Raw genomic sequence first — 14,002 nt, 5'->3', positions numbered from 1 at the left:
AATAAATTGACACAAACGTTCATTCTTTCGATAGTGTTTATTCGGTGCCGAGAACGACTGCTTTTATCATCAAAATGGGAGAATGGATTGATGCGATTTTTGTTTTGATATCAAACATTGAAAGTGGAACCGAACTCACACCGAGCAGCATTAATGACGACTTCAAATTGAAGCATTCAAATTCGCCATTCGACTACAATCTTCGTGGAGAATGTTTGAGCTTCATAAAAAGACGGTTCGCTTTACGTGGAAATTTTCAACAAAATCCATGTGTTGCAGACATTTTAGTCACTGCCATCTCAATTGAGAGTGACTCGATGACATTTAATTGCTGTCTCTTAAGTTGAATCAATTTCTTTTTTCATTGGCAGCGTATAGCGTGAACAAAGTGTACGACGAATATATGCTGCATTTGGAGTTAAAGAGACTGAACGGTGAATGGAAATTAAGGGCAAAGGACGATGCGATCGCTTCATTTGCAGATTGGAAACTATCAACTGGATACAACCATTTTTGGAAAGTGGTTCGATCGCCGAAAAGAAAGAGTCAAGAGGCAACCAAAAATGTCTGATCAAAGGACCTCGGTGCGAAAAAGCGGAGAAATTTTAAGCGACACAAGCGATGAAGAAACGTTTGAGATCTCGGATGGAGGGACCGATTTGTATGACAAAGTATTTGTATACATATTGAGAGTTTTGTAAACAACTCATTCAATAAGACTTTATTTTTATTCTCCAATATCTGCAATAAAATTCCTTCTATGTTTCTTTAGGTCGATTGAATCAAAATCGGCCAAATCAATAGACTACCGACGAATTGTTCTCACTTCAACACGAATTGACAATGGAAATCAGATCGCCGCAAAATCATCCGCTGATCGGACTTTGGCCGAGCAAAAGAAAGCAGTACAAAATCGAATCTTGACACAAACTTCAGCTCCATTGCCCGTTCCCACCAAACCAGCGCAACCTTCAATAGCATAGATTGGCAATCGTGATCTTTCTTCTACTCCTGTCTCATCAGGCATTACGTTGTCGATTTCTCCTACATCCTCTCCCATACCACATTTAGCTCCAAAAACTGTTTTGACTTTAGCTACCGCTTCGACTGAACCAAGCAAACTGCAATCAGATATTTTGACAACAAAAGATGTTTCACCAGCGAAATTGGCAGCCAGAGCAAGTGTCACATCGAACCAAAACGATGACAAAATCGAATCCATCGAAACTTGAACCGATATGACGACACCGAATGAAACATCAATGTCAACAAGCACGGCGCCGAATGGCAAAAAGAAATTCGCATGTGATCACTGTGAATACAGCACTGACTGCAAAGACCGAATTGTAAGACATGAAGAAACTCATAAAAAGGCCATTCCAATGTCAATCATGCATGAAAAAATTCCCCTCAAAAGACCTACTTGAATTGCATCGGATGAAACACGAGAATCCAACTGATGGATTATTCTGTGAAATATGCCAGAAGAAGTTTTCAACGAATTTCATGCAAGCTAAACATAAGCAAGACAAATAAATATTTTTGTTTGAATTCATTTTTGCTAGTGTGTGTTATGTAAGAAATCCATTCACATTTATCGTATCGTGTTCGATTATTCAATAAGAAATTCTTCTCAGTCCCGTTTTAATGTGTAATGATAAGAAAAAAATAAAATGCGAATTATTTCCCGAAGTCAAGAATCATTGTACAAATGTGTGAGAATGTGTCATTCTGTGATTGTGACTTGAAGCATTGGCTTCGATAAAAATAAAATATCGTTTAAATAAAACAAAATGTTTCATTGGAAATGAATGAAGTTTTTACATCATGAGTATTCTCACGATTTAATCATTTGTGTACTCAACATTTCAATATAAATCTGAACTTTAGAAACTAAAATACTAAAATATCAAATCAAATTCAGGCGGTTAAGATATTCCGCCGTATTTCATTTGCTGAATGTTTGCGGTATTCCGTATTCCGCACTCGTTTGTGTGTGTGTGTGTCAATGTAATGAAATGTCAAGCATGTTTCGCAATTTGTTTTGACATCTCTACTGAAAATTCATTGTTTTGATTGAGTGGATTGATCTAGCGAAATAACGTGAATTTTATGTGTGTTTTTCATGCTTTCAGGATATTTTGGTGGTCAACGAAATAATTGTAGTGAAATTTATTGCTTTTTATTTAGTTTCAAAGTGAAAATGATTCAATTCTGTGGTCAAATATCCACAAAAAAGTGTTCTGATTTCGCATTGAGTTTTGAGTGAATTTGTCGAAGTGATGTCATCAAAACCCAGAAACTTCGATTCCATTCAATTGCAAATGTGGATAATTTCAATAAATTTACTGTTTCACAAGCAAAGCATGGCTGTAATGAAAGCCGGGCAATCACTTTGACATTTCGTCGATTGTCCCTATCGGAAAAATATCATGTTTGAATGTTTGAAAAAGTATCGTTTGTGAACACAACCTCAAAATTTGACTCTGTGTTGACATCTGAAGTGTAGTATAAGAGAAAAGAATAAAAATGTTTCCTGATTGTGATGACAATTGTATGATTAAATTCAATGATTTTACGAAAACATAATGTTTAAATGGTAATTTTTTCAATAGGCGACCTAGAAATTTGTGATCAAACGGCTATACTTCGTAACTTGGAAATACGGTTCATGAACAAAAAAATTTATGTATGTTTTCTAATCCCATTGCATTGTGTTTGATTGTGTTACTTAAGGTTATTAAATTTCACATAATGATAAATTTGTTTAATTCTATGTAATTCAGACATTTACTGGAAATCTGTTGATTGCGCTGAATCCTTTCCAAACTGTGCCCTTGTATTCGGATGATGTGGTATCAAAATATCAAGAATGTCAAATGCAACCACCTCACATCTTTTCCATCGGTAAAGAAAAATTTAAGTTATATAAATATTCTAAATTCAATCTTTACACTGTTTCTCATTTAAGGAATCAATGCGCTAAGAGATTTAAAATTAAAAAAAAAGCCTCAATGCATCGTTATAACCGGAGTATCTGGTTCTGGCAAAAGTGTTACGGCAAATTATCTAACACAATTTTTGTTCGGAAGAAATGTACCTAAGTATGCCAAACAAATCAACACAGTTTTGGATGCTTTTGGCAATTGTGAAACCACACAAAACTACAATAGTTCACGATTCATTAAATTTTTGAAGGTGTGTATCTCTTTTTTTCTATTATTCGAAAATATTCTGTATTTAACAATCTTTGAAAATACCTGATTTTCAGTTGCATCCCGAAAATAAAGCTAATAACATTCAAATTTCATATCAACTTTTTGAAAAAAGTCGTTTATCGATGAACGGTAATACCTTGGGTACAAATTTCAATGTGTTCTATTTATTACTCAATGCACCAACGGATTTAAAAAAAAAGCTGAAAATCACAAACAGAAATTTTGCGGTAAGTTCAATGCACTGCAAATAAGAACATACCATTGTTGAATGACATATTGACAAATCTTTTAAAGCTGTTACCATTGAAGGAAATGTGCACAGATTCTGAAAACAACTTTGGTGCATTAGATTGTGCATTAGATGGATTGGGAACTCAGATATCAAATATGCGACCATCAATATATGCCATACTTGCTTCCATCTTACATTTGGGTAATGTAACTTTCAGTACGAATGATGAAGGTTTTGCGCAAATCAATGCAAATGATGATTCAAAACGATCTATTCAATATGCTGCTGATCTGTTGAAAATAGATTTAAATGAGTTGGAACGAGTACTTTTGCAGCAAACTATTACTATTTCATCTAATCGAAAAGATTCAGTTTTGTATGGAGAATCCACAATGCACCGTTTTTCTTTGTTCAAACTATTTTTTTGTTTTTATTTTCTAGAATACAATTTGACCAACTCTCAGCCATGAGAACGAGAGATTCGTTAATAAAAATTATTTATAGTGAACTATTCCGATCTTTGGTCGAAACAATCAATGGAACGCCCGTAGAATCTCAGCAATGCATCGCAATTTTAGACATTGCGGGCTTCGGTATGTTATTTCAAATTGCTTTTTATAATGAAAGAAAAAATTCATTCAATTCAGATTTTACTAGTTATATTATGAACTGTTATATTTTTAGAATGTTTTGGTATTGGCTTAAACTCCTTTGAGCAAATTTGTATTAATTTCATAAATGAAAAAATTCGCAAATTTTCTACAAAACGATTAATCACAGATGAAATGGAGTGGTACAAGATGGAAGCGATTGACATTCCACAAATTGATTTTTTAGATAACCAAAATGTTATTGGTAATGAAAAAATGAAACATGTTAATCTTTGATTATCCAATTACTTAATTACAGTTAATTTGCCATTGCATCGTTATAATTTCAGATGTCATGGATGAAATATTTATATTGCTAGAAGACGAAAGCAAAAAACGATCCCCAACAGCTATCAATTTTATGAAGACAATCGGTGTAACTTGTTCAAACAAAAAATCGTTCAGTTTACCGAAACCAACTTCAAAAAATCTTTCAAAAGTGAAAACGGAAAATCTACTGAATTATAGCTTTATAATTCATCACTATTCTGAGGATGTTTGCTATTCATCGGTAAACATAAATAATTTTCCTATCCTTCTGTACTAGAAACGTTAATAATATTCCTTTTTTTATTTCATAGGAACATTTCGTTGAAAAGAATACAGAAACTGTCTCAATAGATGTTCATGCATGCATTGATAAATATATACGTGACTTTGAGATGAAACCAATGCACTGCACAACCAGATCAAAATCAGCTATGTCAACCATAAAGAGAGATTTAGCTGCATTGATGGAAACACTTGATAAAAATGTAATTATCTTTTTAAATAAGAATTTCACTTTCTTTCAATGCATTGCCTAACTACCTATGTTTTAATTAAATGACTTTTTGCCTTAAGGACTCGCACTTCATTCATTGTATAAAACCGAATAATGGAAAATTACCTAACAAATTTGATGAACGTTTTGTTTCAACTCAATTGAATACAATTGGAGCTGTGCCGATTGCAAACTTGGTGCGTTATGGATATGTAACTAAATTGCCATATAAACAACTTGTTACAAAGATCGAGCCACATATTTCCAACAAAGCAAAGCATTATATTAAAGATTTATGCCAAGATGTTCTGAATATAGTAGGTTGTGAAAGAACTTCGTTTAAATTTGGACAAAGTCAAGCCTTTTTCCGTTCTAAATCTGCACACTTCGTCGATTTTTTACTTAATTTGGATGAATTAGCCGCAAAAAAAATAGCAGAAGAAGCCAGTAAAAAATTTTATACTCGCCAACGCAGTGCATTGTTTATTAAATTCATATTTGTCGGAAAAGGCAAGTTGCTAGCAACACCATAAAAATGAATATATTCACTAATTATAAAGATAATGATTAATATTACAATGTTTTTAATAGTGTTAGTTGCATGGAAAAATCTCAAAGCACGTCAGCTAAGAAATGAACATGAGCATGAACAGGAACAGCAACAAATTTTTAAAATGAAATCAGATGAGCTCTTGAATGAAGATCAACGCATTGAATTTTATTCATTGGGAGATTCCAATGTCAACACAGCAGCTGAATACATGAACATAAGGTACGTTTCCAATAAATTTGTGACGTGCTTCAACAAATCTTTATGTAGATAGAGCTATTATTCGATGCATGTTGATTTATAGAAACACAAACATTCAGTCAACAACATCTACTTGTTCAATGGATAATATACCTTTGGTATACGATGGAGGAGACGAAAGGTATTCAAATGCGAATGATTTAGACGACTCTATGGAGTCCAATATGGAGGCATTACACCTATTATCACATGATCACCCATACGTGCAGTGGCCGGTAAGAGAATTCATTTCAGTGCAGTATCGGGAGTTTTATAATCTTGAAACTTAGATCTGAGATTATCATTGATTACAGGTTGATAAACAAACGCAATTGACGTCATCAGCCCCTAGTGACCTATCACAACCATCCACATCAAGACAACGGCCGCTATTAACCGGATTGGTTTCGGAAACACAGTGCATTGAATATTCATTGGGAGGACAAAACAGCCTAATTAAGCCAAAACGCAAACAAGCTCCTAAAGAAAGAATACCACCCAATATTATACGTTATGACAATATAGACCATAATATAGGTATATCGAATAGGGAGTTATGGTGTAAATTGCCAGGGTGTCATTATAAAACCAATAAGATATGCACTAAATGCAACGTGCATTTATGTTTAAAAAAAAGAGATTGTTTCAACAAATTTCACAATTTATCAGTTTCCAATGGTAATATTGTTGAAAAGTAATACTACCGAACTTGGTGCTCACTATCATACATATGAATGTACAATTTTCCCCCGTAAAAATACAAGTATTTTTCTTGCAGTGCATTGAAAACTCAATTAAAAACATTCTATAAAAAATTATATTTACTTAAAATCGCTTGTTTATTTTATTATTTTTTATTTAAAAAAAATGTTTTCGCGATGACACTGCATCTGTCAAAAATATTGGTGTCATCATGGCCTTATTCTATATTGTGAGTATCCTTGCAGTTGTTGACCAATTGAAATTCTTTGGATATGGTAATACCCATTGATCCTTACACATATATGTATAGCGCAGTATAGCGGCAATAAATAGGTATTTTCTTGTAAACGTTCATCACTTCCATTCATCGTCATTGTCATCGTCTGAAGAATCTCCGACACATTTGCGCCTTTCCCTGTAAATATTAATCCAATAATATTCAAAATAATCTCCAGAGTTAGAATATGTGTATAGTTAACTTACTTCAAAGCATCCCGCATATCGTTCGAACTGTCATCATTGCATTGCATTTCTGGTTCAGTTGGAGCCGAATGAGCAGCCTTTTCGGCGTTGTCTTCAACGTACTGACGTCTATTTTGCATAGCCTCATGCAAATTCATTGACTTTTTCATTTTATTCGGGGCGGGTTTGGCCGATGTATTATTGACCTCTGAGGCCGAAGATCTAATAAGATTTCCTTCACCATTTGATGTGGATGGCTGGTTTTTTAATCTAAAAAGATTGATTAAAATTTAATTCAATGCACTGAAAATATTAGAAACTATACATGGAACTTAGAAATAGAAGAAGAAAAATGAAACTTACGCCAGCAATACTCCATTCAATTCGTTCAACAGCGACACTTGTTGTTTGTTTTTTTTAAATTTCCCTTTGACAAGTTTTACTTGAAGTGGAATCGACAATGCCGGTGGCGGCGGTGGTGGCGGCGGCAGTAGCGGCGCAATAGTTGGTGCACGGCAAGGCAACATAGCCGTCAACATGTCAAGTAGCTCTTTTACTTTTTTCTCATCTATTAAGTCACCACACAGATGGTTTTGCAGTGCATTGTCAGCAGAATTTGCATATTTTCCACATTTGAAACAAATTTCAACATTCGAGAGAGATGTGCTTTTTTTGGCGTCAGGTAAAACTTCACAGTCGTCGCTTCTTTTTCGCTTTCCGTTCACCGCCATGACGAATTCAATGTTTCGTTCTTTGCAAAATTCAGCAACATCTTTAATTTTTTCTAGCTTCACTTTTAAAGGCCTCAATTTGAATTTTTCCTTCAACTCCTCCATTTTTTCTTCCTCTAAAACAATAAGAAAATTATTATATTTTTTCTAATTTGAATGTTCCATGTACTGTAGTGTGACCAAGTGTGTGCAAGTGTGATACCTTCTTTTGAAATTCAAACAACGACAAACAGAAACTTCAACTCAAGTGACTATAACACGATGGTGGCGCTTTCGACTATGCTTTGTGTGTACATGTAACGTGATGTAACGCAATGCTGTTGGGTTGACTACTTTGTGCGATATTACGACAAGTTGTTCCACGCTGCGTTGAAATGTCAAAAAAATTGTAATCGTCCGGTTTAAAATTTGTATGAGTTTATATCAACCGTTATAGCAACGCAGCCAGTAGTAGCAGCAGCAACATCAACAGCAAACAGTCAATTATTCATTTAGCTCGAACTTTGGTTAGTATTTTTTTATATTTAATATGTAAAAACAAATTTAATCTGAAAAACAACGCACTGAGTAATATTTTGTTATCCGAATTAAAGTAGTATGTTGTTATTTTTTTTCAGTTAGTCGGCATTATCAACAAAACCGGCACACGAGGACCTAAATTCTACCAACATTGAAGATGGCTGACCGAAGTGAAAATTCAGCTGGACGCATGGAGTGGTCATCACTCCGCCAACCTTTTGGATTCAATTTTCGCAACTTTGTATACCATTCAACACCAATTCGATATCGTCCATTGCCGACCCCATCACCAAATTTGCCAACAATTTATCGGCCAATTGATGTCTCAATTTTACGACTGGCTGAACGCTTTTCTCAACTGAAGTTGGACTGATTTTTAATAAGATACAATGAACATCTCAGAGTTTTTTCTTTAAATTCAATGCAATGCTATACAAAATAAGTGAAATGTAAATATCACGGCGAAAATTCTAAGGATTTTGTTATTTCTCTCTGAAAAATAAACAAACAGCGTTTTGGTTTTAAATATTGTTTTTATTTCCTTCAATGCGTTGTGTGTATATTAGTCTCATTACTTTGGTAGAACTTTTTCTAATGATGGGATTTGAAATTCGGTTTCTTTTGGCAACCAAACAACCATGGATCGAACGGTCTTCTTTTGCTTGGACTTTGCACATTTTTCCGCCAATTTACGCATGATTTCTTCGGTTTCGCTATTGGATAGAATTATTCTGCATTCTGCAATAAATAGAATTGAATTATGTTTAGTTTTAATGACTTTCGGGAATGAACAATTCAACTAGTGATATTTATTTATTTTTGAAACAAACCTTTAATATTTCGATATTGATCAATGTTTATACGTGGTAATAATACAGTGCACCGACGAATATCAAATTTCTTGAATAGTTGAGGTAAATCCATGGTAAATTCGATAAAAGATAAACAAATGTTTTGAGCGTCAAACTGAGTTTTTTTGCACAAGTCTTTGCGCCAAAAAATAGATCACAGTAGCCACTTGCATGTAAGCACGCACAAGAACAACTGTGTGTAAATCGAGCGTTGTGTGTGTGTGTTGCCTTATGTATATAACGCAAGTGGAACAGATTAGAATGGGACAACAAAGAACACTTGACAATGTGTCTAACGGTTAAATTATTGATGAGACTATTCTTCTCTTCTCTTTCTATCTCAATTCGTTTTACACGACGTTTGAATATATCAATATGTCACAGTATTTCATTGATATTTTCAGTTGCGCGCGTTAATAATCTTTGTGTATTTCTGGTAGTTTTTGTGAGTGCAGAAATTTTAGGGAAATAAAATAGAAGCATATTAGTTCTGAATTGGAATTGAGTAAAATTTAAATTTAAAATATAGGAAAACTGATAAACCGATATGCCTTATTGTAAGGTTTTCGGTTGCCAATCGCAAGTTAAAACTAAAAGGATATTTTTCAAGTAATATAACCCAATTATTAATTTAAAGAATTAAGAAATTTCAATGCAATGTTAAATTTTTTTTAAATATTCAATTGTAGAGTTCCAACAAAAAGCAAAAATGAATGGATGAAAATAATTCAAACTTCATATCCCACCGGGCAAGAGTTACCTTCGACACGCATTGTAGTGTGTGACCTTCATTTCAACTCTCAAGATATTATCAAACAAGGAGAGAGAAACGCTTTGGTGCCTGGTGCCTTACCAAAGATTTGTAATTTGGACACAGACAGAAATGAAATTTCCAGTATTCCCGCAAGAGGTATGAATTGGTGTATGAAAAATGCGTATCAGTGAAATATAAATTTATTATCTTTCCAATGATCTTTTTTTCAACATCAGTTGATGTAGCTGATGAACAAATTTCAAGCTCACACCATGAAGAAATGATTGTAATGGAATCGATGTTTGATGAATTGAACATTTTCAACGATGACAATTAGTAATTTTTTTTATCTTGAATTGCTCGAATATTTGAAAAAAATATTAAACAAGGTTTTTTTTACAGTAATGAAGAAATGATAAATATTCCAAAGAGAGTGTACAAACAGCTGTTAGATGACACCGTCAAATTACAAAAAGCCAATGACGCAATTGCAAAATTGAATCAAATTTTACGCCAGAAGTCAGATGAATTGAAAGAATTAAAGAATCGAAAGTCACAGAAATGTTCAGAGGTGAGTGGACTCAATGCATTGTTCTCAATCGGATTTTCCCGAGAATACGGTGGAGAATTTTCCAGTGGTGTCTTCTAGAACTCAATGCATCACAAAAACTATTATTTTCATTTCTTTTAAGGAGATGGATTTTGCATCTGAGATATTGTTCTGTTTAGGAAATGGAAAGCAAGACAAAAAATATTCCGAAAATATTCGGCAGTTTTGCATGGCTCTATCGTACTATTCACCAAATGCATATAGATACGTAAGATCTGTCTTCAAGAACAATTTGCCACATCCCAGAACGATGCGGGCATGGCTCAGCTCGATTGATGCATCACCGGGTGTTACAGCTGAAGCTCTTAACACATTGGAGATTAAAGCGAAGGAATATGAAGCACAGGGAAAGGAATTATTGATAGCGATGATATCCGATGAAGTTTCAATAAAAAAGAAAATTGAGTGGGTTGAAGCAGAGCATAAATTTAGTGGTTTTATCACTTGCAGAGACGAAGAAAATAAGAAAAAGCAAAAAAATAAGGGACTACCTGTTGCCAAAAACGCATTAGTTTTCATGGCAGTTGGAGCGGACTTCAAAATATCGATGGCATATTTTCTTCTCACCGGTTTGAATGCCCTTGGAAGAGCTGCATTAACACAACTTACTATAAAAAGTGTCAATAATACTGGTGCTCGCGTGATATCTCTTACGCAGGTAAATAAAGAACATTCGAAAGTGTTCTACCTTTCAATGCATCGTTTTACTATATGTACCCACTCTTTCAGGATGGTCTAATATCAAACATTGCTATGACAAAAGAGCTGGGAGCAGATTTTGAAAATAATAAGCCATATTTTTTAAGCCCGACGAACTCAAACGACAAAATTTATGTTATATGGGACAATCCGCATATGTTGAAATTAGCAAGGGGTTGCTTAAAATATCATCAACTTTATTACAATGGAACTGCAATGCATTGGCACTTTATCGCGAATCTTCATAAGATACAACAAGAGCGAAACATAAATTTTGGAAATAAACTATCCGATAGGCACTTAAATTTTCATCTGAGGCCTATGCACGTGCGAACCGCTTGTGAAACAATTAGCAACAGTGTAGCCGATTGTATTGATCAGCTTTGCTACGATGGTTATGACGAATTTGAAAATTCTGAAACAACTACACAATATATTCGTTATTGTAACAATGTGTTTGATGTTTCCAACTACAAACCAACTTTAAGTGGAGCCGGTGAGAATTTTAAAAGGCCATTGAATTCATCAACTGCAAATGAGTTTTTTGAATATTTTGCGGAAGCAAAAGAATTCTTTCAACGCATTGAAATCGATGAAACTTATACACGGAAATTGCAAGGAAAAAACGGGAAAAAAGAGAAAATAAAGTACAGTGTTAGAAAATTGGCCATTAAATCAAGAAATCAGACAGCATTCTTCGGATTTGTTCATAATATGACTGCTTTTCAAGAAATGTATACAGACTATGTTTTAAACGGTCCCTTAGATGAATTGCACACGTTCCAATTTTGCCAAGACCATTTGGAAACTTGGTTTTCAGCTGTCCGAAGTAGATTGGGTAAGTTGACTTTTTTTCAAATGATTTGTATCGTATCTGTGTATCGAGCGAAGAAAGTCGCATGTTCTTTATTACCCATCAAATGTTGATGTTCACTTCACAGGCTACAACGATAATCCATCTGCTTCCGAATTTAAAGCGATATATCGTAAGCTTTTAGTATGCAAAGAAATTGTATACAAAAACAATTACGGAAATTGCATGTCGAATGATACTGGCATATTGACAGTGTCATCTGAAAAACAACGAAACAATATTACTACACATAACATGGCCCATACACTAGTCAATGCAATGGAACGAGGAAGGTCGTTCGAAATAGATTTCAATTATTTTGATGCTGTAGAGGAGGATATAGAAAAATTCGATGAACATTTACAAGCATTTATAGCAAGCACCATTGAAACCAAAATCACAAACACAATTAAACGATGTCGCCAGAAAGAATGCTACGATTGCATCGCAGTTTTTTTGGAGAACGAGAAAGTTGAAAATGATTTTATCAAACGAAAAAATTCTACATCGCATTGTCATATACCATGCAAAAGCACCGTTAATATCATTAAAGCCAGCAATAAAATTTTAGACATTTTGGTAGAAGTAGATTGGTGTGGAGAAATGTATGACAATGCATTGAAAACCATTCTAGTCAATTTAGATATAGATGAGCTATATTCGAGATCTGACTTTGATCTTCACACAGCGCCAAAGTCTTCCAAATTCACTCATAAGGAAGGATACATCTTCAAAGTAATTAATGAGTATTTGAAGATGAAATCAGAAAAAATTGGTAGCAGGATATCGGAAGAGGAGCAAGGAATATTTATACGCCATAAAAATAAAAAAAGAGTACATCAAGCTGGCCAATAAACAAGTAAGTATAAGTAATTGAATTGATCACTGCAATGCACTTCAAGTATTGGCAAGTATGCACTAGGCAAGGGCGTACCCAGCGGGCAAGCCGGGAGATTGCCCGTACCATCGTCAGACAAAGCAGAAAAAGCTGAAAAAAGTCTCTCGCTTTGCTCGCCATTCTTTTAATTACCGTTACATACCTAAATTCATTGTTTATTTAATTAGGGAAAGGTGGGAAAATTCAGAACACACATCAAAATAACTGAATAACACTGAATCTGTTCACATGTCTCAAGCTATTCATTTGCGGCGAAATTTGACGGTGTTCCGAATTACCCGACCTTCCCTTAAATAATAAAACCCTTCAGAAAAAATGTCAAAAATGCAGTTATGATTTTTTCTTATATCAACCATTGGTACATAGCTAATGATTTTTTTCTTTGTTCTACAGATCATCATTTTTTCAATACACAACAAAATCAGTTGGTCAACATAGAATAAACCATGTATGGAATGAGCTGGACTAAGTCCATGTCAGCCCATAGCGATATCATTCTACCAGACAATTTCTTCGCATTTTTTGTTGAATCAATGAATGTTATGTATATTCAATAAAACAATGTTTGTTTTTTTTTCTGAGTATCTATGCGTTGCAATTATTATTATTTACTATATAATCAATTTTGGAGGGAAGAATTTAAAGTATAAATTGACTTTGATTATCCTTTGATCGATCAAATTGGACTCGGGCACAATGAAGTTACAATGCAATGCTATTCTAAATTTCTTTATTCAAATAATAAAAGGTAATGAATCGAATAATCTTTGAATTTATTTACAAATTAATGTAACTGGATTCGTAGCAATCGTCTTGCTGATACTCCTCTGCATAGTTCAATGCATTTTTGCCATGTAGATCTTCTAATGATGGGTCTGCCTCGTAATCCAATAATTGTTGCAGTGCACTGGAGAATCCCTTTTGATCCATCGATATAAATCTCTTCGATATCGAACATGTTTCCAGGAACATTTATTGCTGGCCGAAATATCTACTTAATTTTCCCGAATCGAGTGTTGCGGACATAAAATCACTTGAGATGTGAATTATTTGTCCGATTTGTCCGTTCAAAGTTTTTCGAAACAATGAATGGTTTTGCTCAACATTCAAATTTCAAACCAACTTCACGTAACCAAGCGTTAAACCGGAGGTTTTCGTGCGTTTAAAACGCATAACAACATCCGATTTTGCGCGGCGTTTGCACGTTCACTAGGGCATAAGCGTAAAACCGGAGATTTTCATGCGTTTTTAACACACGAGAACCTCCGAT

At 34.2% G+C, this 14,002-nt stretch overlaps 2 protein-coding genes across 2 annotated transcripts; both read left to right on the top strand.

Moving 5' to 3' along the window:
* The first annotated feature begins 1,238 nt into the window (after window positions 1-1,238).
* LOC129573449 (myosin heavy chain 95F-like) lies at window positions 1,239-6,351 on the top strand. Its single transcript, XM_055453939.1, has 11 exons — window positions 1,239-1,346; window positions 2,787-2,907; window positions 2,972-3,198; window positions 3,272-3,445; window positions 3,513-3,826; window positions 3,892-4,043; window positions 4,231-4,305; window positions 5,455-5,635; window positions 5,718-5,889; window positions 5,968-6,190; window positions 6,323-6,351. Exons 1-11 carry the CDS (start codon window positions 1,239-1,241, stop codon window positions 6,349-6,351), a joined length of 1,776 nt encoding a protein of 591 aa, XP_055309914.1.
* A 3,733-nt stretch (window positions 6,352-10,084) lies between these two features.
* On the top strand, window positions 10,085-11,979 carry LOC129573448 (uncharacterized). The gene is made up of 4 exons (XM_055453938.1): window positions 10,085-10,243; window positions 10,365-10,940; window positions 11,748-11,819; window positions 11,923-11,979. The coding sequence occupies exons 1-4, from the start codon at window positions 10,085-10,087 to the stop codon at window positions 11,977-11,979; spliced, it is 864 nt and encodes a 287-aa protein (XP_055309913.1).
* Window positions 11,980-14,002: the final 2,023 nt, after the last annotated feature.

Source organism: Sitodiplosis mosellana, unplaced genomic scaffold, assembly GCF_009176505.1.
Source record: "Sitodiplosis mosellana isolate CC-2019 unplaced genomic scaffold, AAFC_SMos_1.0 Smas_scaffold_6080, whole genome shotgun sequence".
NCBI classification, from domain to species: Eukaryota; Metazoa; Arthropoda; class Insecta; order Diptera; family Cecidomyiidae; genus Sitodiplosis; species Sitodiplosis mosellana.
This window is presented reverse-complemented; position numbering and strand designations above follow the sequence as displayed.

Excerpts from the sequence above, each read along its gene's own strand:
- LOC129573449 (XM_055453939.1), top strand. The coding sequence starts at position 1,239 with ATGACGACACCGAATGAAACATCAATGTCAACAAGCACGGCGCCGAAT. Across the intron at positions 1,347-2,786 it reads CTGACTGCAAAGACCGAATT|ACATTTACTGGAAATCTGTT; the intron begins GTAAGACATGAA and ends TATGTAATTCAG. Across the intron at positions 3,827-3,891 it reads AATCGAAAAGATTCAGTTTT|AATACAATTTGACCAACTCT; the intron begins GTATGGAGAATC and ends TTTATTTTCTAG.
- LOC129573448 (XM_055453938.1), top strand. The coding sequence starts at position 10,085 with ATGATAAATATTCCAAAGAGAGTGTACAAACAGCTGTTAGATGACACC. Across the intron at positions 10,244-10,364 it reads AGTCACAGAAATGTTCAGAG|GAGATGGATTTTGCATCTGA; the intron begins GTGAGTGGACTC and ends ATTTCTTTTAAG. Across the intron at positions 11,820-11,922 it reads AGCTGTCCGAAGTAGATTGG|GCTACAACGATAATCCATCT; the intron begins GTAAGTTGACTT and ends TTCACTTCACAG.